A 21,129-nucleotide genomic window follows, 5' to 3' on the forward strand; every position below is an offset into this window, starting at 1 on the left:
TTATATGCTGCAGCAGTGTGCCAGCATCTATGGCGGTAAAACAGATGATTTATTTACACGCGAATTAAGTCAAGTTTCTTACTAGAGGTGGGGTTGATTGGTGTTGGTATTGGTGTCCTCGTCAAATGCTTTATAGGAAGAGAAGTTATTAATGGCTTTGTGGGGGCTGCAATGATCAACATGTTTTTGATAAGTGTAATACCCATATTGATGGTGGGCTTGATGTAATGTTTGGATTACTTTGTGCTCCATATTGGGAGCTTTGAGGATTGTCTCGTTGATTGGGAGGGAGGGAGGGAGGGAGGCAGAACAACAACCTAGCCGTGAAAAGGCAGCAGCCTGCCAAATTCAAGCCGGTCTATTCATTTGCGGAACGTTGAAAGTCGCTATTGGGAAGTTGCTGGGGCTGGGAGAATTTGATGAAGAGGCTGCAAGACGGGGCCAGTGGCTGAAGTCTGCAAAGCTGCGACGTGCCCAAATCACAGTGAAAAATGTTTAAAATGACATCGAGATAATCCGCAACCCGAATGGTTATGTGAGCTCCTGACACGAGCGATGGTTCATACACGGCTTCTAATGGACAAATAGGGGGCAAGATAAATCGATCGGGTCTCAATGAATAATGATTCGTACGTGTAGCAGGAAGGGAGAGATTTGTTGAATGCACGGGCGGTGAGGTGAGCGGCCACGCACGTCCCTGCCCCTCTTACAGGTGCTTTGCACGGGCGGGCGATAAGGCGTGTCGCCACCATAACCTCGAACGGTTCCAGGTAATCTAAACTGGATAGATGATCGCAAAAATATACCCCAGCAGCAACCTTAAAAATGTCGAGACGAATTACCGAGGATTCCATGCGCGCCCGAGTTTCCCGAAAAAAAAAAAAACAAGAAAAGAAAAAAAACAACAGCAGCATAACGGTCGATTACAATCACACTCGGCACGCGATGCACAAAATTTTCAGAAGCATGCAAGTTGAAACTACTTCTGCATGGCAAGGTCAAATGACAAACTCGATTCAGAATGAGGAAACAGATGATGGGCCGCCAACTGCTAATAATGACTATATGCAGTGCTCTCGATGATGTGCGCCCAAATTTTTATGCCAAGGATATGAGAAGGACATACTTGGGGTTCCAAGATACAATTTGTCCAAGGGTAAAAGAAGTTCAAGGCCTAAACACAACAACATCAATAAAGCTCCACAAAGTCCTCCAAAGAACCGCCTTTCAGCATCCATGAAGGAAATGAACAGTAATAATAACAACAAACCACTGCCTTGAGGAGTCGCACTTTTATTTCTCCAGCTGATAACCGCAGGTAGTTGCAGCTGCAGCATCCTTCACTAGAAGTTTGCCAGATACCTGAGACTGAACAAACTAGTCACGATTATAAGGGCAGCCATGTCATCTCGCAACTATATTTATCATGGCTGCCATATCATCTCGCACCAATATTTATCATATTAACGAAAGTTTTGTATCAACTCCTTATTTCCAGAATTGCTGCTAAATTTATGCTCGTGATGAGAGGGTCGCATGGAAGCTCATAGCAGAAGTAGAAAAGCAACCTCATGCTTTGGACGCAATAGAATGGCCCTCTGACTGGAGATTATCAATGCATCTGACTGGAATCAAAGAGGGTGGCCTCATAAGGTGTTTTTAGCAGCTGAATCTCCTGAAACCGACCACCATCGCTCTGCAGGTCAAATGGCAGCACCTGTGTATGTTGAGCGACAGGCTGCACAACCTCCCAAAATCCCGGGGACGTGTCTACCGCATGCATTGCAGGACGAGCTGCAGTAGTGTTGTTTACGCTCACATATCGAGTGTGAGAAATTGGCCCTGCTTCGGCCGAACACAAAGAATCAGTTGACAGAAGAGAGAGAGCACGCCGAAGATCCGGTGCTCCATCCAAGCTGGAAGCAACGACAGATGCCCCCAGACCTGCATTGGATAGAAACATTAAATTGAATTCGAACCTCCTTAAAGAAAAAAAGTACCTAAAACATTCCTCTGAAAGCATTATCGAAACAATCATGAATACATGACATTATGGTTTCAACAGACTTTTAATGGTGCTAATTCAATTCATTCTAAAATCGCATATTCCTATCCAAGCAGGTGTTTAACACTATTCTTTTGCTTTATATGGAGTAAACTTGTTACATTACATCTGGAGGTCATGATATTAAAAGTAGGAATGAGTATCAAATAGTTATGACTATTAACATAGCAAACAACGTCATCACACCACATGGAATATATTTACAAAAATTGAAATTTAACTTTTGGAGCAAGTGTTGGAATAAATAAATGCTTTGATGGATCACTTAATGAAGCAATGTTTCAGTGCAATGAAGGGTCTGGTGAGGTGGGGAGAGCTCCTCACAGTCCTGGGTAAAACCCCCTTCTAGCTTGCTGTTCTTTTTATACCTGCATTGCCTCCTACAATATCGTTTTGAATTACTATGTCCGGAGGAGAGAATCTAAATGTAATTTTGGAGAAATAAAACAATCCAGAAGATTAGGAATTGGTAGTTCCTGTCCTATTTCAAATCCCTATAATTTTTCTCAGCTCACATCTTGGTAACCAATGTGGGACGCCACCCTAGGCAGCCCTCTTTGGACTAACAATGGCAGCAACATATCCTCATTGTTCTCCTAGTCTCTCCTCTCATCCCCCTCTTGTGCAATTCTTCTCTCCTAGTCTCTTACGTCTATGCTGCCTCGGAGGGGGGGTGAGCATCACCCCAGCTTGTGGGGCCTGTCAGGAGGCGGAGGAGTCTATATTTCATGTCTTGTTCGGTTGCCAGCGGGCTGCTCAGATTTGGGAGTATGCTTTGACCTTTTCTGATTTGTACAGAGGGTGGGCGTCGATTGAGAATTTTCTGACCTTCATGGCAGAGTCCTCTCGAAGGCCCGACCAGCTGGAGCAAGGGATCAGGGCGGCTTATCTACCTTATCACTGCTGGCTAGATAGAAACATCCGAATCTTTGAGGATAGAGGTGTACATCCAAGAGTGGTGATGGATAAGGCCCTACTTCATGCGGCGGAGGTCCTTGACATCACTGCGTCGGCGTCCCTTAGGTTGGCTAGAAAAATCTGGAGCTCTCACTCCGCTCATGTAGCGTCCAGAATTATGCTCATCTCCTAGGAGCCCCCACCCCCTGATTTCCTCAAGGTGAACTTCGACAGCAGTGTCACGGCAGGTGGATGTTGTGGCGCCGGGTTTGTCATCAGAAATTAGCAAGCTAGATTAGTAGCAGCCAGGGGCCGATGCATCTTCGACTAGACAGTTGCCGAGGCCGAGGTCAGAGCCGCTTGGGAGGGCGGTCCGCATTATTCTTGAGAGGGATGCTGCCACAGTGATCCAGGAGATTCAGAATCCCAGACGGTCTGTCAAGGAGATGCAGTTGCTCTACGACATCCGCCATCTTTTGGGTGAATGCATTGCCTTTCGGGCTTCTACTGTGTACAGAGAGGCCAACAGTGCTATAGATTGGGTGGCTTCTTATGCGGCTCATCACTTCGGAGGTGTTATCTGAGAAAGACACAACTCTGTACCATCTCTTTTGCATTTTCTGCTTTTTTTCTGACTTTATGGGCTACACTCACACCCGTTGTGTGTGAATCGCCGATGTACCAAAAAAAAAAAAACCTAACTCCTCCTCAGCCCCTATCCCCAATATTCACGTTTAAACTCCTGAGTTGCCCTCCTATCCTTCTTGTTCTTCTCTGACAATGGTGGTAGTGATGAAGCTTGCCAATGATCACGATCAAACTTGTTGAACTTTATATTTTTAATCCTCTATTTTCTTAATCCTCCACCCATGCCTGTGCTATCCTAGGTTTTTATTCTGGAATCAGTGCTTTTCTTCTTAATCTCTTACAAGCTCAATCCAACCAGGTCAAGCTAGTTTGACAAGAAAATGGGCCAAGCTTGAGTTTGGCCTTCCTAGATCATACAAGCTCGAGCTGGTCATCAGAGGCTCACGCTGAACCTGAGTCGACCTTAGCTCGCTCATGTGCAGCTCGTTTATGCCCTACTTAAGTCTTATGTTCTATGCTTCAGTAAACTAATTTTAATCATTGGTTTTGATTTTGTGTAAAAAAAGAAAAATGCTAGGGGGCGCTCTTGAATTTTTTATACTCTTGAACCATAGTGCGTAGTCCCTCTAGCTCCAAAATTTAAAAAAATACATTAACAAATTTGACAACTAAAGTTAAATATGGAATTTCATCTCCTTTCTGTCCTTCTCAACAAATAAAAATAAGAAGAAAAATTATTTAATAATAAAATAAAACTTACATCTTTCATTTTCAAACTTCTCTTATTTCGGTACAGGTCCCTCTAGAAAAAAAATCCACCCATGGGCTACAGGACTGTATTTGTCATACATAGCACTCACAAAAATGTGGTTGGATATAACAATTATATACAGTCAGTATGGAGCTCCAGGTCTTGACTGTTACATCCTGGACCTAAAGTTTTGCAAAGGATTTTTTCCAAATACAGGGCAGTCTGTCTTTGTGAAAAGGATATGGGAGCTAGTAGCAGATCACATGAGTGCTTAAGTGGTAGGTAAGAGGAGCAAAATAGCGATGATCTTGATGCGCTTCATCTAAGCACAATTTCGACCTACGAGGACTGAGAGTATGAAATGCATTTCAGAAGTCAATCAAAGGTGATAATGCTGCCTAACCTCCATGGCAACGTGACACCCTGTATGGAACTCAGGGTCAAGCTTTGGTAACAATATCTTGCTTAATGCTCTTCCATATTGCTCTTATAGGTTATATGGGAATTCAGAAGACATAGAAGCATGCAGTGGAATGCAAATCAACAGGATAACCAAACCGTCAACATTAGTACATGTGCTAAAAAACATAAATGAGCAAAAAGATAGAGATTCAGAGGTCCGAAAGCTATGGTGGGGAATTGCATATGACCAACATGAATACTAACAAGTCATCACCTGATCAACATTTGTAGTATTGGAGTCAGAGATAAATAAGATAGACCATGGTGCTGAACGAGATCCACATAAAGCTACATAAAGCTGATCAAATTTGAGGTAAGTGAATCTCTGACAGAGTAGCAGGTAACATGCCTAGGGAGGACTTTATGCTAGGACTCCAAAAGTCTTTAGCTCTTTTCTGTAATAGATTTTTCAACTTGACAGAGCATAGTAGCAAAGCCTCTTGGTAGTATCTAGACAGCCAGCTCGTAAAGAGAACTGAGTGAGGAAAGGATTCTACATATCCAAGGAATTCAAGCCTCATATTTTCACCCTCCAAATTAAACCTCTGTCTTTTCTGCTTCTAAGCCTTTGCATCCCTAAAGATGAAAAGAAAGTGTGATCTCCAACCAGCTAAAAGCATGATCATTCAAAGCTTATAATTCCCTCCTAAATCACACTGACTCACAGCCATTTATCAAACACTAATCCTATTAAACCAGGTAGATAACAACTGTCCTTCTTCCTATTACACTGCTCATGCTGAAAGAATGCTGGAGGAGTACAGAGCCATCTCAGGAAGACCTCAAAAGGCAGGTTAGAGCACTTCAATAGTTGAATATTCGCTAGAGAGTATTTTGGTACTTTCTTGGATTAGAGGTGGAAGCCCACAACACCATCATGGAAATTCATCCTTTAGGATATTTGAGATGATACTAACTGGCAATATGATGTATCCTTCACTCATGTTCTCAACTGATGATGGATTCTGTTGGTAATTAGGGTGTTGGAGGAAAAAAACATTATACAAGCCCTAGGTTGCTGTTTTATATCTGCCAATACATGGCCATTCAGAACTCTATTAGAGACGTCGACATACTTAGTTAACTATATAGCGTAAAAACAACATTATTTTTGAAATGCATAAAGGGATATTTAGAAGGTATAGTATTGTCAGCTCAGAATGCTGGGAAGCTATTGCATCGATCTTTAAGCTTTTAGGAAGGGATTTACTTATCCTCCATAGCTGAGAGAAGTGTATCAAAGCGTTACCTTGACTGAGGACCTCGGCAGTGGTGCCCTTGAAAGGAAAGAGCTTATCTAAGTCATGATGAAGAGTGGAAATATTATTCAACAGCTCACTGCCAGGAAGATGCAGCTGTCTGTCAATGCCTCCAGCTTTCGTTGACTTCAGTTGAGACTCTTTTATTTGTGTACATGCGAATCCAACTGAGTCTTCCCATATGGAGCTTGTGATGGACTGCGTGTGATCAAAGGGAACTTGACTCAAAAGAAGATTCATCTGTTGTCTATCATCTGCAGACGCCATGGCAACAATTTCAACAGTCACAAACTAGCAAGTGACAGAACAGCCACCCAAACAAACACAAACATATCTATTAGGATCCTTTACAAAATATACCTCAGCAAATAACTAAGATTGCATAGCAAATAATAATATTGGCGAGCAAGCAGAAACCAGTGATAATTTCTGAGATGTCAATTGTGACAGGCTAAATTAAAATGGAAACAGGTTTGAAACAACACGTGCTCAGAGTTATTGCTGAATTGCACAAGTGACCAGGTGATGCCACGGACAAACCACTTCTGTGTTAGCAATTGGCAATGCTTGCTTCCCAATGCAGGTGGCTGGCTTCTGAAATCCAATAATCTGATGTTGTGCTAAGCTACAGCTACCTTCATACTTATTTCAGAGTTTAAATAAGCTAATTTGTCGACAATAGTAACAATGGATTTAGATGGCTTGATCTATCAATCTGGCATCAGCTCAATTAAGCAAAACCAAAAAGCCTAACTCAAAATGTTATATTTGGTTTTACTTGTAGCAACCATCACCGAACAGTTGTATAGAACCAATAAACTTTCAGGCAGATGATTTGAAGCAGGTATACTGAAACCTCTTGAGCGAGGGGGAAAATCACTTTATAGCATTCAAGTAAAATTGCTAAGCATATCAATGTTTGTGGAAAAGCTAATTTATGGCCACACGGTGAACTTATGTTAAAAGAAAAATGCATTGATTTGGCAAAGATCAAGAACTCGGGATTTAGGAACTCGGGATCAACAAAATTTCCTAGCCCTTGTACTGAATTAATTTAACAATTACTCATTGGTCATGTCTCTTCTTTATGTTGCACCCTGGCATATAATTATGCATTATTATGTACATAATTAGGCATATTTTATGAACAATTTTATACGTACTTGTTCCTGCTTTATACACACCTATACTTTATTTTCCAGATAAGGCAGGGATGAAAAGATAAATAGCCACCAAAACAAGGAAAACAGAAAGTAAATTTTTGGTTAACAGATCTGGATTATTAGTGCCAAACAAAACAATTAATTTGTTTGCCCCACATCTCACTAAATTGCAGACAAATATATTGTATAAGACTGCATATGTAATTATATTATACATTTTTTCTAATACTCTATACTGCATATGTGATAGTGCAATACATTTTTTTCTTATACTCTATAAACAATAGATATTACTAAATATAAGACTCTATAGGTAATAGTTATTACTGGATGTTCAGATCAACTGTCAGCAAATATGAACAAAATTTAGTTCTGGATGTTCGAAGGGCAAGTGGTTGATCTATGGGATGAATGCTCAAGATCAAATCTAATGTAAGTCACAAAAACAAAGAAATAACACAACAATTTCCAGTAATTCAGGCACCAGAACTCTACCAAACAGAACCTCCTCTTTGCAATGCCATTAACTGGCCAACATCTTTCTTCACATTTTCATCTGATGTGTAGAGCTCCTACTCATCCTCTTTTATTGAAATGTTCATCCTAGAATACTCTAGTATGTCTGGGTCATCATTCAGGAAATAAGTCAGCCTTTGAAAATGTTTTCACCAGATAGAAAACCAGTTAGCGAGGCTCTTGGGGCAAAATATCATTTTCTTCTATACAAATGGCCTACCCTGGTATCCATTTTCCACATGAAATAAGGTCCATTTTATGTCAAATAAACCCTATAGCAGCTCTTCCCAAATATACTAAATCTCTGATAAAACCTAGAAGAAAAAAAAGAAGAAGCATACCCACCTAAAATTATGATAGCATCAGTATTTCACTCGAGAAGAATATGCTGAATGAGTTATCTGACCTAACAGAGGGGAGTGGGGACACTATTCTTTCCCACATCCATATGATGAATCTACATTATGTAGGTTCAGAATGATCTCATCTTTATCATGTATCAACTCATATGATCATACCTCCCATAATCTGACCCTAAAAAATAAGCTGTGCAAATATGTTTATTTCTAGAAACTTTCTAAGGTCAGTCAAAGTGTTATTTAGGATTTCATTCAAAACTCCCCATTGACTGTCTCTATGGATCTGTGGTGTGCTCTGATGAGTTCAATGCTCATTAAATTCATGATATTTGAAAACTTTTATTATAAAAAGGGATACCAAACCAAAGAGACCCCATCTTTGAAACATCTCTGCATGACTGCCTCCTAAAAGGAGATAGCAGAAAGGTAAAATAACATAAATTGAGAGGAACAGAAACATGGCACAAATTTCCCTGATATCTTAACTTGTTCCACATGAGAAACCTGGAGTGTCAATCTTAAACTGCACTGTCACTACTCTGATTAGAGGTGTCAAACAGGTTGGGACTTATGTCTTTTCAAGTGTACATTTTACACTGTTCATCCCAGGCCTCCCTAGAAAAAAAGGATATATCAGGTATAAGCTCAAACCACCAAAACTTGTACCTACAATACCCATCAACATACAGAAGAGAGCATAATAAATAAGATGCTTACTCCTGTTTTTTTTTTTTTTTTAAATATAAATGAGGTGGCATCCCAACCCAACTGATCTAAGCTCCATTAGCTTTCTTCTTGCAGTCCTCTCAAAACCACTAGATAGCCCTTAATCCCCAGGCCAGATAGCATGAAACATGAGGTTCACCTTAAGCATCTTGATCCAAACAACCTTCCCTCTAAGCCCAACAACTATCTTCCAACTCATTGGAAAAGATCCCTAATTCCCTCTGTCCATTTCCAAAAGAACCTAGTTTTTACAATTTGCAGCCACCTCAACATAGTATCAAAGTATCAGTAGAGTCTGCAGACCATATTGACAGGCTCGCAGGCATTCATTTGACAAGGACAATGTTTCTTTTTATAAAGATAAGTTCTCCCTACCTCCACAAATATATCAAGGCAACCTTCTCTACTAGTGTTTCCAGAAAGTGCTTCCACGATCTCTCCAATCCCCAGAGGCAACCTTGTACAGTAAACATATAAATGATCCCACCTAACTACCCACACGTAATGTGAACATCAAACAACACCAGATTAGATAAGGATAAGAGGGGACGGCAGGAAACTGACATCGATCACTTACTACTGTAGGAAAAGGCTTTTATGAAACAATTCATAAAATGAGGAGGGAAAGTCAAGCATATTAGATTAATGGCCAGATTTTCGGCACTCCTAAGTGAGAAATGGATTCATCAAGTCATGAATAAAAACTTCTAATCTCTGATCATTCCTGACCAATTTGTGGTAGTAAACTAGGAAAGAAAACTCTGCTAAAACTGACAATAATCCACATAATAGCATTATCTATCTTGAATCATATTATGGCACACTGCATAATTCAAATAAAAGTTAAATTGTTTCTTTAGCAAACTTCAAAAAATAGAACATTCAAATTCAGATGAAGTATTCTTTATGACCATGCACATGTAGATTAACCTCATCTAACCACTGAGTGAACTACCACCTTCCTGCCCCCTATGCAGGGCCAACCAGCATTCCACGTGGGGACCATAAACAAATGGAAGAAAGATGGGGTCGATGTGCCATGCGGACAAGATTTATCTACATGTGTGGAAGGTTCGGCAATGGAACAGTTCTATGAAGAGCTTTACTTGCTGTAATATTTACTTTATCTGGAGCATGACTTCAGAGTTTCAGTTAGATGAGAAAATGATACATCTACTTTTAGGAGCAATGGAATATCTACCATTAAAACCATTAGTTACTGCTTGATTCATGCCTTGTCTATGAGGAAAGATGTGAAAAAGAGGATGAAGCATATCATATTCCAAAATTAGATACCCTAAAACAAGTCATCTTAAAAGGGAAATGATGGTTGAAGAATACCATAAAATGATGAAGAAAGCCTTGAAGAATTAAATGAGATAATTTTTGGCTGTGGCTTGCGTCGACGTGCATTATGATCAGATAAACGTCTGCGGCAGCTTCGTTTTTTCTGATCAAACTCGGACAAGTCATGGAACCTTAAACACAGAAGAAAAATATAAATTCATACATATTATGGAATAAAAAGACATACTTGCTCGAAGTCTGGATTATGAAAAGTTATAAATTCAAGAAGAATGTGTAATATTAACCATGCAGACGACCATGAAGCCTTATCACAAAAATGTGAAATCTGGCTAATGAATCCTTCATCATTTATTCGTTTTAAAAGGTACATCCTCGGTTACTGCTTGTGGCTTCAAATTCTTTATTATCATGGTACCAATTACAGGCAACAAAATGGTCCTGTCTCGCAGCTCAGAGCTGCTACAACTGAGATTTATGACATCGCTTGCAGTGAAAAGTGAAGAACAAATACCATTAACCAGCGAAAGTCTTGCTAAGAAGATAAGAATCCCTAACTACAAATCGATCAGCATTGCGATAGGTTAAATCTGAATGCTAAATAATAATTGAAAGAGTTTTACCTGCTACACTGTTGACAGAACCGGCACTCCTGACCAGCAAGAAGAACCTTGGGTGATCTAGAATGGCTTTCACAGACTCTGTGCTTGCGATGATAATCTTTAGCTGCAGTGAGATCAATGTTACAACCTTCGACCTGGCAATAGGTAGTCCGAATGCTCTGATGAGACACCCTTGTCCTCTTAACCGAGCCAGTTGATGGCATCACAGAAGAAGCAGATGGATTCTTGATGCTATTCCCTGCGTAGATATCTTCAAAGTAGGTCCTCTTGCCAAGCTTCAGACCTATTGGTGGTTCTCCAGGACCAACTTTAGCCATGGCTACAGGAGAAGTTCCCGTGTCTTCCCCCCTGGCTAATTCTTTGCTCTTGCTTAGATTCTTAGGAAACCCTTCAACTGGCTCGAAGTTAAACTCTGGCACTTTAATCGCTGCCTTTGACGAAGAACACATGGAGGCCGAGATGGAACTCCTGGACGAGTCATTGCCCAATTCCGAGCCAGAGCACGCACCCCTGCTAGATGAATACAAAGTTGCATCGCCGATTCCTCCCGCACCTTCAACCTTCCACTCATGTTGCTGTGCAGGTCCAGAGAGCTTGCTTTCTTTCCCACCGAATATCGTCAAATGTTCCCAATCCCACTGCAAGGTAGCCTTGGCATTCCAGTCCATTCCAAGAGAAGTCCTTGGAGAAAGATTTCATGTACTCCTGAACTCTGCTTGTTTGGCACTGGATACCTAAGCATAAACTATGCAAATAAATCCGGGCACCATCGGTCGACAGATCGAGCGAAAACAAGAAACTTCGAACCCTAGAAAAAATTCGAGTACACAGGATGACTTCTACCAACCCTGCCGACCCGCAGATAGCGTGATGCCGAGGGCAACAGGAGGTAAGCAAATCGATCGATCGGTGTGTGGTACGGTGAGGAGAGAAACTGATGGAAACCGGATCTTATTTACCTCCCGGAATTATGCCAACGAAGCTAGTACGGAGGATGATGGCAAACTTCGCCATCGAACAAAAATGGCCCGCGCGACGAGCCCTGAGGTGGGAAAAAAAGAAAACCGGCCCTTGTCTGCATCGACTTGCTTCACTAATCCATGGATCAATGCCGCCGAGATCCTTGATCGCAAAGGCGTCCCTTTCTTCGACTTTTTCCGTTATGGTCGAGGCTTGAAACAGCGAGAGAGAGGAGATTCATCCGGCCATGGATCTCCGGATGCCGAGGCCCATCCCACCAGCACGGCTTAACGCCGTCCGACGCCTCTGCCTGCAATCAGAGCAAAGCGAATGAGCGAGCCCACACCACGATGTCCCAGAGCGATGCTTCGTGCTCCTCAACGCTCACAACTTCAATTTCTTCTTCTTCTTTTCTTTTCTTTTGTGTTCTCACGTTAAGCTGCAGCTATATGTTGAGTTTCTCTCTTCTTGTTGTTTTTTTTTTTTTTTTTTTTTTTTTTAATCTTTTCGTTCCCGACAGGAATACGATGGAAAATAGACAGGGACAAGGAATTTAAGAGTAGAGCTTTCAAATTTTCTAACCGCCCCCACTCCACAAATCATTCATCGCCTTGTTATTTCTCTATTACCATCCATTTCTGTTAATTATTACCAAAAAAAGAAAGCAAAGCTCCGAGAAACTTGCTTCCCAACAATCGCAGGAGTGAATCTTTGCTGCTGCGCGGCGCCGCTCGCTCCAAATCTCTCTCTCGTATCCTTCCTTATTTTTGTTTCTTTTGTGCTTGGGTCTGCGTTCCTGGCTCGGCTTGAAGACGGGTGCGCTGGAGGAGCAGAGGGAGCGCGAGGAAAGCGAAGGGAAGCCCCCATTCCCCAACCACCCTTATTCCCTTCCACACGTGGAAGGCAGGCGCCCCATTTCAATTCTAACCTTTAGAATTTAGAATTGAGAGAAAGAGAAAGAAACCGACTCCGAAAGTGAGAGAAAGAGAAAGGGGAGATAAGACAAACAGTAGGAGGAGGAGAAGCGAAATGGATGGACCCGAGGCGATTGGCGACTGACTTATATTACCGGCCGACAGGGGAATATCGAACACGGGAAGAAGAAGACGACGACGACGAGGACGACGAATGGCACCGAGCGACAAACCGTTGAATTGTAGGATGGACGGAGCCGCATCAAATGGATACATATATTATATCTGCGTGTCCATGTAGGCACACGCATGCTCTTTTAAATTAATTTTTTATCTCCCTCGACCTCACACCTGAATTGATTGATTGATTGATTGATTGATTGATTGATTGATTGAGACGCCCTGTTGACGGGCTACCTATCCACAGCAATCCATGTAATCTAAGGAAATGTGAATAACTTGCGCGCACGTGGGAGACAGCGGGGGTGCTCCCTGGATTCCCGATCTCCAGATGGGTTTGCCTTTGTGTCTGGGGTGAAGGACCGGTACTCCTAATTCTTGGACGAACCGAAAGGTCAATATTCTTATTTTTATTTTTACTTTTGTTTCACTGTGAATTCATCTCGTCCGATCTATCTTCCGGTTTCCATACGTACGCAGGTTTATGGAGACTGCTGTTAGCAGCCAGGCCAGCTTTCATTTCTCTCGAAGAGGAGGGGGAAAAAGGCTGCAGCTTTGAGTGCGGCAGGACACGAGGACAGAGGCAATCAAGGCCAGCTTTCCGCTTCGAAAATAACGGCATTATTATTCCCTATCGCGTTTTACCGTGAAAGTGGGGTCGATGTAAAGCGATGCTCCCATGGTAGGTACTAGGTAGCTCTTATCTCAACAAGATTTCCTCTTCTCAACTTTTTCTTTATAGAAGCCGTGCCGTGCGTGCTCCCACCACCCACTCCATGAGCCGCCTGCCTATATGGGAGTTCTCTTCTCTTCTTCTTCTTCTTCTTCTTTCTTTCTTTCTTTCTTCTTCTTCTTCTTCTTCTTCTTCTTCTTCTTCTTTTTTTTTTTTTTTTTTTTTGTTAAAACGGCAATTCATATAGCTCTAACTTGAGTACATCCTGCCAAATCAGAAAGAAGCAAAAGATACAGATCAGGCGGAAGTTCTGCCGTGGATGACCAACATAACTCCCCAGAATGCCGTGCAGCATAGGAGGCGACCCAGTCTGCTGCCCTGTTCGCCTCTCGGAAAACATGTACTGCCTGAAACTCCTCCATCGCCATAGCCAGCCTGCGGGTCTCCCGAATAAGTGGGTGGCCATCTCCATATCTATCCGCCCCCCGGATCCAATCTATAACAATAGAAGAGTCCCCCTCAAGAAATACCCGCCCGGCCCCGAGCACCCGCCTCACGTAGGAAACACCGGCCCATGCTGCCCATAGCTTATGGGAGTTCTCTTTCTTAAGAGGAATCCACGTTCCAAAGGACATCCATATGCGGTAACTGAAAAGAGCCGGCCGGGCACCGGGATATTGTACCAATTGATGTTTCCATCATCATTGCTTTGCCGTGAGATGAATGCACCGAGCTGCATACAATTTGTCTGCATAAATATTCTCTGCCAACTTTCTGACCAACGTTAATATATAATAAGATCGCCTAAGGCTAATAGAATTTCGTAGCTTGCAGGGTAGAATCGTATTTTTAGCCTCTACCGATCAACCGTCTACATGGCTGCATGGAAAGACCGTTTGTCACAGGTCATCCAATACCTCCATATTTTTTTTACATGGAGGGACAGGTTACAAACTTCCAACCCTTACGATTGGCTTCATGTTTGCAAGGTGAATATGGATCTTAATTTCGAATCGAACCTAACATACTTAAAGCATTACAGATTTGATGCTAATTCCTTAGCTTGCAACACATAACCTTGTCTTAATTGCAATATGTTCTAACTTAATAATTGGAATTATGACGATGACATCCAGCCTAAAGGTGGGAAAGGCTCAAATGACGATAATTATGCGACCAACAGCTCCATGTGCCTCGGGCTGGTTAAAAGTGGGACAGCATTTATGGCAATTATAGGCCTGGTTGTACGAGCCAATGGATTATGGGGTAGGACGAAGCTAGCTAAAACCCCAATCTAATCACTGCTAGATTGGAGCGCAGCGGACGCATACTTCCATGATTATAAAACCATCCAAAAACACAGTTGAGAGGATGGGTTGACGTGAAATTATAAAAAATATAAAATATTTTTGAAAGTTATAAAAAATAAAAATATTTTTTATCCGAAAAAAAAAGGATAGATTAATAACTTAGTATAACAAAGAATAGATTATTAACCACATATTATTAACCATCGACACAACAACATGTGAAACAAAAGTGACAGAAGGGAAAGGTTCCACAAAACCTAGAGCTCATCACGCATGTTCCTTGATGTCATTCGTAATCTTTGTAAGGCATGCGGAGTATTTAATTAAGAAGCGAGAGCATCAGCGTTCTCTCTGATTAGAAAAAAAAACAAATTCTGATATATCGATCGGCAGCAGATCTGAAGTTAAGAAGAGCAATTTAATTAAATGTGAGCCATGAAGCTAAATGGACCGCATCAACCTTGTTCAGAGGACCGATTTGGCCTCCTATTGCGGGACGTTCTTCACGCAATTCAGAGTGCTCTCTTGGCTTGTTGATTTCTTCGTCACTCTCTCCCTTAGGAGCCTCCTCAAGATCTTCCCGGAGGATGACTTGGGGATGGAGTCCACGAAGTGCAGTACTCGAATCCTCTTATAGGTAGCAACATTGGAGGCCACATACCTCATGATTGCCTCCTCGCCATCTCTTGCTTTTGGGCTCATCACAACACAAGCTGCAGGAATCTCCCCTGCTTCCTCGTCGGGCAACCTGCATGCCATTACCTTTGTAAAGTTGGCGATCGCTCCGACTGGTGAACGAATGTTTGATGAACCATGCATGCACTTACGCAAAGACGGCTGCATCATCAACGGAAGGATGAGAGAGAAGTATGGCTTCTAACTCTGCCGGAGCTACCTGCAAGCATGCGTGGAAGTCATGCAAACTTCATCATTCAGCGTCTACTTGATCCAATGTAGCGAGGCAACTCAACTTAATTCGGGGCTGAGTTTCTTTTCGATTTATGGAGACGAGACAAATATTTCCATGCTATATGTGACTTGTTGATGAATAATTTGGACATAATGCGTTTCTAGCAGGAACATCGATCATGCAAGTACGTGCGGCTCTCTTTGATATCACACATCTGGAGATAATTTGGCACCTTTAATCTAGGTGGAGATACGTCGGATGAATAGACTGTTATATTTTCCGAGCAACATATATTTATTTCTCTGGAAAAAGAAATGCTCATGGAATTATACCACCACTCGTGGAAATTTTTTGGCCGTATAATCTCGTAAGAAACTTGTGCAAGTGGATAGATCCGTTCCATGCATGGTTGCACATCAATGGCCCCCTGTCAGGGAGCGACCGCGCCTGGCCAGAATTATTTCTTTTTATTAATTAAGTGGTTGGCAGTTGCTTGTCCATTAATGGAGCGTTGAAAAAGATAAGAAGGGATTGGTCCATTGGAAGAGGCAATCTCTAAGTGCTCATGATGAACCACCAAGAAGGAAACACTCCAAAAGAGAGAAAAAAAAAAAGGGACAACAAATAAAATAAACTGATTAAAAGTGGGCATCGGTGCTTTGATTAGACTGCACTAAGAACCACTGTTGCCATCTAAATTAATATATATCTTCTTCTGTTTGTTAAGTGGGGATTTGATCAGTAGCCCCTCCAATTTCTCTATTCTGAAAATCTCAAAAATTATGGAGGCCGGGATGCGATATCTCACCTGAAAGCCTTTGTACTTGATGAGCTCCTTGATGCGGTCCACGATGAAGACGTCGCCATCGTCGTCTATGTAGCCCACGTCACCCGTGTGGAGCCACCCTTCCTTGTCTACGGTTCGCTCTGTTTCTTCGTTATTTTTGTAGTAACCTGCGGGAGGAGCCGCATGATTAGTGCCGGCGGGCTTGATTTTTTTGGTCGAAAACAATGATGAAAGCCATGCATGGATCATAACACCGATTTAATCATCCATATCCATAGGAAAACCCTCCGGTTCTCAAAGCTAAAGGACTTCATGTTTTACTTACGAGAGAGAGAGAGAGAGAGAGAGAGAGAGAGAGAGAGAGAGAAAGAGACTTTATTCTTTTGGGAAAATTACGTAAAGCCAAGGACTTCAATCGCCAATCCAGGGAATAATATTGCATGAATTGTTTTTGCAGCAGAAGGATCGATATATAATAAAAGACTCATCCAAGCTAGAGCACAACATGTTCGAGAAATAAGAATTACTTTTGTTGAGAAAAATGAATTTATTTATTTTGCAAAAGCTATTCCATTACTTGGTTCGCAAATTGGAACTGGCGGGTGCATGCATACTGGGATAAGACCAGCAGTTGGCTGCACGGGCCTTCTCCACACGGAGGTGGCCAGTGTCTTTTCCAGCTTTAGTCGGTGTTTCTCGGGGGCTGGATCGATGCATGCAATTAGTAACGCATTAATTCTTCGAAATGATGATGACCGGCACTTCATTTTCAGCTCCTCACAATTTGGCTGGCTTAATGAAACGGATGAGCTCTATTATGATGCAGGTGGCTTGATTACGGGATTTATGGTTCAAGAGATGCCGCTGGGTGCTGCCACCCTTACTAGCTAATTGGCCGCAGGTCTGAGGTGGCCTCGAGTTGAATTATCTCGAACCAGGCTAATAAATTTTGATTGCCAGAGAAATTATAAAAAATATCCCATCTAATGCCCATTAGAGTAATCACAAGTTAATCATTGCTGCTGGATAGCGATATAAACCTAGATTATTCATTATAAATTGATATACTTGTCAAGAGGAGAGGAGACAGGGTAAATGGGCCAGAGAGAGAGAGAGATCAGAGAATTACCTTGCATGACGCATTGACTCCTGACACAAACTTCACCTGGAGTGTTCTTGGGGAGGGACCGGCCGGTGTTGGGGTCGACGAATTTCACCTCCAAGTTGGGAAGAATGAATCCAACGGAGTTCTTCTTGGCGATGCCGTGCCTCTTTCTTGGATCTCCATGGGTCAGAGTAATGCAGCTATGCTCTGTGAGTCCATATGCCTATTTTTCAAGGCGAGGACGTGGTGCCCAGAATGTGAGAACGTAAGTGAGCTATTGCTTGCTCTCTGTATATGTATAACCTTGACTGCCGATTAACTAAATATATAGCTTGTTTCCAAAGGAACATAGGCAGGCAGCAGGGCAATTCATGGGAGCTCTAACTTGTTCGCTAGCATTGCCTCGCGACACAAACAGTCGTTCATGTGACGACGCAGTTCATGAGGCGATGCAAACGTACAGTAAATCCGCAGTGCTATCCAGACTTTTTGTGGTTTCCAAGGAGTTAAAAAAAAAAAGGCTGACATGGCAGCTGATCTGGTTCTCACTGCCAGATTAGCTAATTCATTAATTTCGATTGGCTAGTGGTGTCTCTGATTAATAATTGATCGATCGCTAGCTAATAGCTCGTTCAAAGCTAAGTTCATGCATGAGTTCATCGATTCATTACCTCCTGAACCTGGACGCCCGGGAACTTGTCCTCAAAAGCGGCGAGCAGCTCCGGGGCGAGCGGCGCAGCCGCCGTCATGACCGACCTGAGCCGGAGCATCCCGAGGTCGAACTCGTCGACGATAGGGCTCTTGACCATTGCGAGCATGATGGCGGGCACGATGGGGGCAAAGTGCACCTCGTGGGCAATGAGGGCGCGGAGGAAGGCCCCGAGCTCGAACCTTTCCATGACCACCACCTTCCCTTTGTTCCGGAGGGAGGCGCAGCAGATGCCGGTGATGCCGTAGATGTGGAAGAAGGGCATGAGGCCGAGCACGGTGACGTGCCCGATCATGTCGGGCCCCACGCTGAAGAGGGAGGAGCAGAGGTTGGCCACCAGGTTCCGGTGAGTGAGCATCACCCCCTTGGAAGACCCGGTCGTGCCCGACGAGTATGGAAGGGCGCACAGGTCTCCCTGCGTCACCTTCTCTTCCGTCTCGCTCGGACCCGCGCGGTCCGACGCCTCCAGCAGATCATCCCATCTTATGGCATCCCCCACCTGCCCTTCCCCGACGACTAGGATAGGCACCCCGAAATCCTTGACCTGTTGTTTAGTTATACATGCATGCAGGTAACAAATTAACCAAGGGATAAGTTAGCTATGGATCCGCTGCGTTCAAGAATATTGGATCAGGACGTAATGGTACTTGGTTATTAGAATAGACCGGACTTCATCGACCGACTGACCTTGTCATGGGTGAAGCTGTTGGCGACGATGAGCCTGGCATCCGAGTCTTCCACCTGCTTGCGTATCTCCAGCGGCAGCGCAAGGGGGTTCGCTCCGGAGAAGACCCCGCCGGCGGCCATGATGCCGAGGGCCACAACCGGGTAGATGGCCAGGTTGGGGAGAACCACCACCACCACATGGCCCTTCCTGAGGCCCACCGACCGCAGCGCCTTTGCAAACCTTCGCGTGTCGCGGACCACCTCGCCGTACGTGTACGTCTTCCCGGTGGACGCTTCCAACAGCGCCACCTTGTCGGCATAGTCCTCGGCGTCTTGCAGTACGAACTCAGGCAACGTTGTCCCCTCCGGCCCCGGAACTGCCGAGAACTTGCTGCGGAAGATGTGCTGCTCCTCTTCGGCAATGGCTACGTCCCCCATGTTTGTTTCTGATGATCAGCGTGGCTTCGTTTGAGTTGCGCGAATGCACGTAGGTACGGGGGCGTGGGGGTTTATAAAAGAGATCATAAGAGTGGTTGGCCGGTTGCAGGTGACATGCGGGGCAAGAAACGCATTTGACGTGCGGATGGAAACATCGGCTGGTGAGATTTGGTTGGGTCATGGCCTCGGGATTTCAAGAACCTAGCGGACAGCTGCATGCGCCCGCCGTAAATTGTATGCATGTATTATGTATATTGTCATGTATACTGTATATACTATCACCGCATATTTAGATTAAGAAGCCCAAAATTAATTAGTTAGTGGTAATTTATTTTAGAATAATGCTCGTAATTTGTCCTAAAAAATCACTTGTATGACTTTCTTTTAATAATGCTGTTAACATATGCTTTGCTTATGCGGATAATTTTTTTTTGCATATTATCCTTTCCTTTTTCATACCATCAAAAATAAAAAATGTTGCCTTTTTCTAGGTCATGTTAGTATGTAGATACATCCTTTCTTAATTAGGTGGCTTAACACCGCAAGCTTACAGGGGTATATTTATAAATTCAGAAGTTTTAAGGGATATATATACCAAAAAAAACTTTTTTCCAAAAAATTCTTTCAGGAAAATATTTTCTATATTTTTGATAACAAGTATCCATGGTTAGTGCAACCAAATATCTATATATATATATATATATATAGATTTTTTTGATAGAACGGCGAATCCATAAGATCAAAAAGTATAAGAAAATACAAGGACGACGGAACCAAAGAATGGTCGTCCTAAATAAAATCCTCAAAATGCTGAGCCGCAAAGGATGTCATTCAATCAGCCGCATTGTTAGCCTCTCTATAGGCATAAGTGGCCCGATGAAAGATGCACACATCCAAAAGTAATCAAATTTCGAGTCGAAAGCAAGTAAAAGAGAGTAGAAGCACCACAGCTAGTGCTTGTAGTTGCGTCAATCCCATTCATTTTTTCGATTTTGATATAATAGTTTTTGGACATTAAATACATCAAACCGCAGTAACGGACGACGCAACAGGCAGTCCAGTTTCAGCGGGTGCACCTAGAGGAAGACGCCGAGGGGAAGCACGGCCTCTCCCTCAGAGCCTGGAGCTGACGGATGAGCACATGGAGGCCTCAAGGAAGACGTTGGAGATGTTCGGGAACATCTCGGGCAGCAGCATCTGGTACGAGCTGGCGTACTTGGAGGCAATGGGAACGGTGAAAAGAGGGGATACAGCGTGGCAGATCGCCTTTGGAGGACCATTGAAAGACCTCAGATCGAGGACCACACGTAGGGAATTCTTTATTTATTTATTAGCAGTGCAACATTCACCATAACAGACGCAGAGAACCGAACCCAACGATGGCATGCATGTAAAATACGATAGAAGTTGATGGAAGCGAACAGCCTGCGTCCCTCTTTACCCTGATACTCTTGCTTCCGGCCTGCAGTTGTCGCTGCCCTTCTGGAGGGAACCAGGGCGTCGCGGAATCCGTCAGACTGCCGAAAGTCGAAACCATTGCTCATGGTATGGAGCCAAAGAATTCACTTGGACTATTGAAACGATCACCAAGAGCCTGCTGCCCTTCGCATGCTTGTTGCCAATTGAACAGCAGATTTTGTTCACATACAAGCTGGAAAATGTAGTAACAACAGGCACCACCACCTCAACTACTACGTATACACAAGTACATTCCTCAATTTTGTAATTTTTTTTCCCATTTCACAAGTAATATGCTACAAGGA

General features: G+C 43.1%; 2 protein-coding genes across 2 annotated transcripts; both read right to left on the reverse strand.

Moving 5' to 3' along the window:
* Positions 1-992: 992 nt before the first annotated feature.
* LOC103720901 (squamosa promoter-binding-like protein 12) lies at positions 993-12,792 on the reverse strand. The gene is made up of 4 exons (XM_008810867.4): positions 10,715-12,792; positions 10,128-10,264; positions 6,013-6,276; positions 993-1,944 (listed from the first exon to the last, which is right to left on the reverse strand). Exons 1-4 carry the CDS (start codon positions 11,380-11,382, stop codon positions 1,613-1,615), a joined length of 1,401 nt encoding a protein of 466 aa, XP_008809089.1. The 5' UTR covers positions 11,383-12,792; the 3' UTR covers positions 993-1,612.
* Positions 12,793-15,037: 2,245 nt separating this feature from the next.
* LOC103720909 (4-coumarate--CoA ligase-like 1) lies at positions 15,038-19,395 on the reverse strand. Its single transcript, XM_008810877.2, has 6 exons — positions 18,950-19,395; positions 18,225-18,806; positions 17,578-17,776; positions 16,470-16,615; positions 15,579-15,646; positions 15,038-15,499 (listed from the first exon to the last, which is right to left on the reverse strand). Exons 1-6 carry the CDS (start codon positions 19,364-19,366, stop codon positions 15,238-15,240), a joined length of 1,674 nt encoding a protein of 557 aa, XP_008809099.1. The 5' UTR covers positions 19,367-19,395; the 3' UTR covers positions 15,038-15,237.
* Between the last annotated feature and the right edge of the window lie 1,734 nt (positions 19,396-21,129).

This window comes from Phoenix dactylifera, unplaced genomic scaffold, assembly GCF_009389715.1.
Source record: "Phoenix dactylifera cultivar Barhee BC4 unplaced genomic scaffold, palm_55x_up_171113_PBpolish2nd_filt_p 000243F, whole genome shotgun sequence".
NCBI lineage: Eukaryota > Viridiplantae > Streptophyta > Magnoliopsida > Arecales > Arecaceae > Phoenix > Phoenix dactylifera.

What these genes read in the sequence shown, in the direction of transcription:
- LOC103720901 (XM_008810867.4), bottom strand. Translation starts at nt 11,382, where the DNA reads ATGGACTGGAATGCCAAGGCTACCTTGCAGTGGGATTGGGAACATTTG. An exon ending in GCTTTCTTCATCATTTTATG is followed by an intron (nt 6,277 to 10,127) that starts GTATTCTTCAAC and finishes TGGCGTCTGCAG; the next exon opens with ATGATAGACAACAGATGAAT. An exon ending in TGCCGAGGTCCTCAGTCAAG is followed by an intron (nt 1,945 to 6,012) that starts GTAACGCTTTGA and finishes TATCCAATGCAG; the next exon opens with GTCTGGGGGCATCTGTCGTT.
- LOC103720909 (XM_008810877.2), bottom strand. Translation starts at nt 19,366, where the DNA reads ATGGGGGACGTAGCCATTGCCGAAGAGGAGCAGCACATCTTCCGCAGC. An exon ending in CGGGCGTCCAGGTTCAGGAG is followed by an intron (nt 17,777 to 18,224) that starts GTAATGAATCGA and finishes CTTGAAAAATAG; the next exon opens with GCATATGGACTCACAGAGCA. An exon ending in GAGTCAATGCGTCATGCAAG is followed by an intron (nt 16,616 to 17,577) that starts GTAATTCTCTGA and finishes CTCCTCCCGCAG; the next exon opens with GTTACTACAAAAATAACGAA.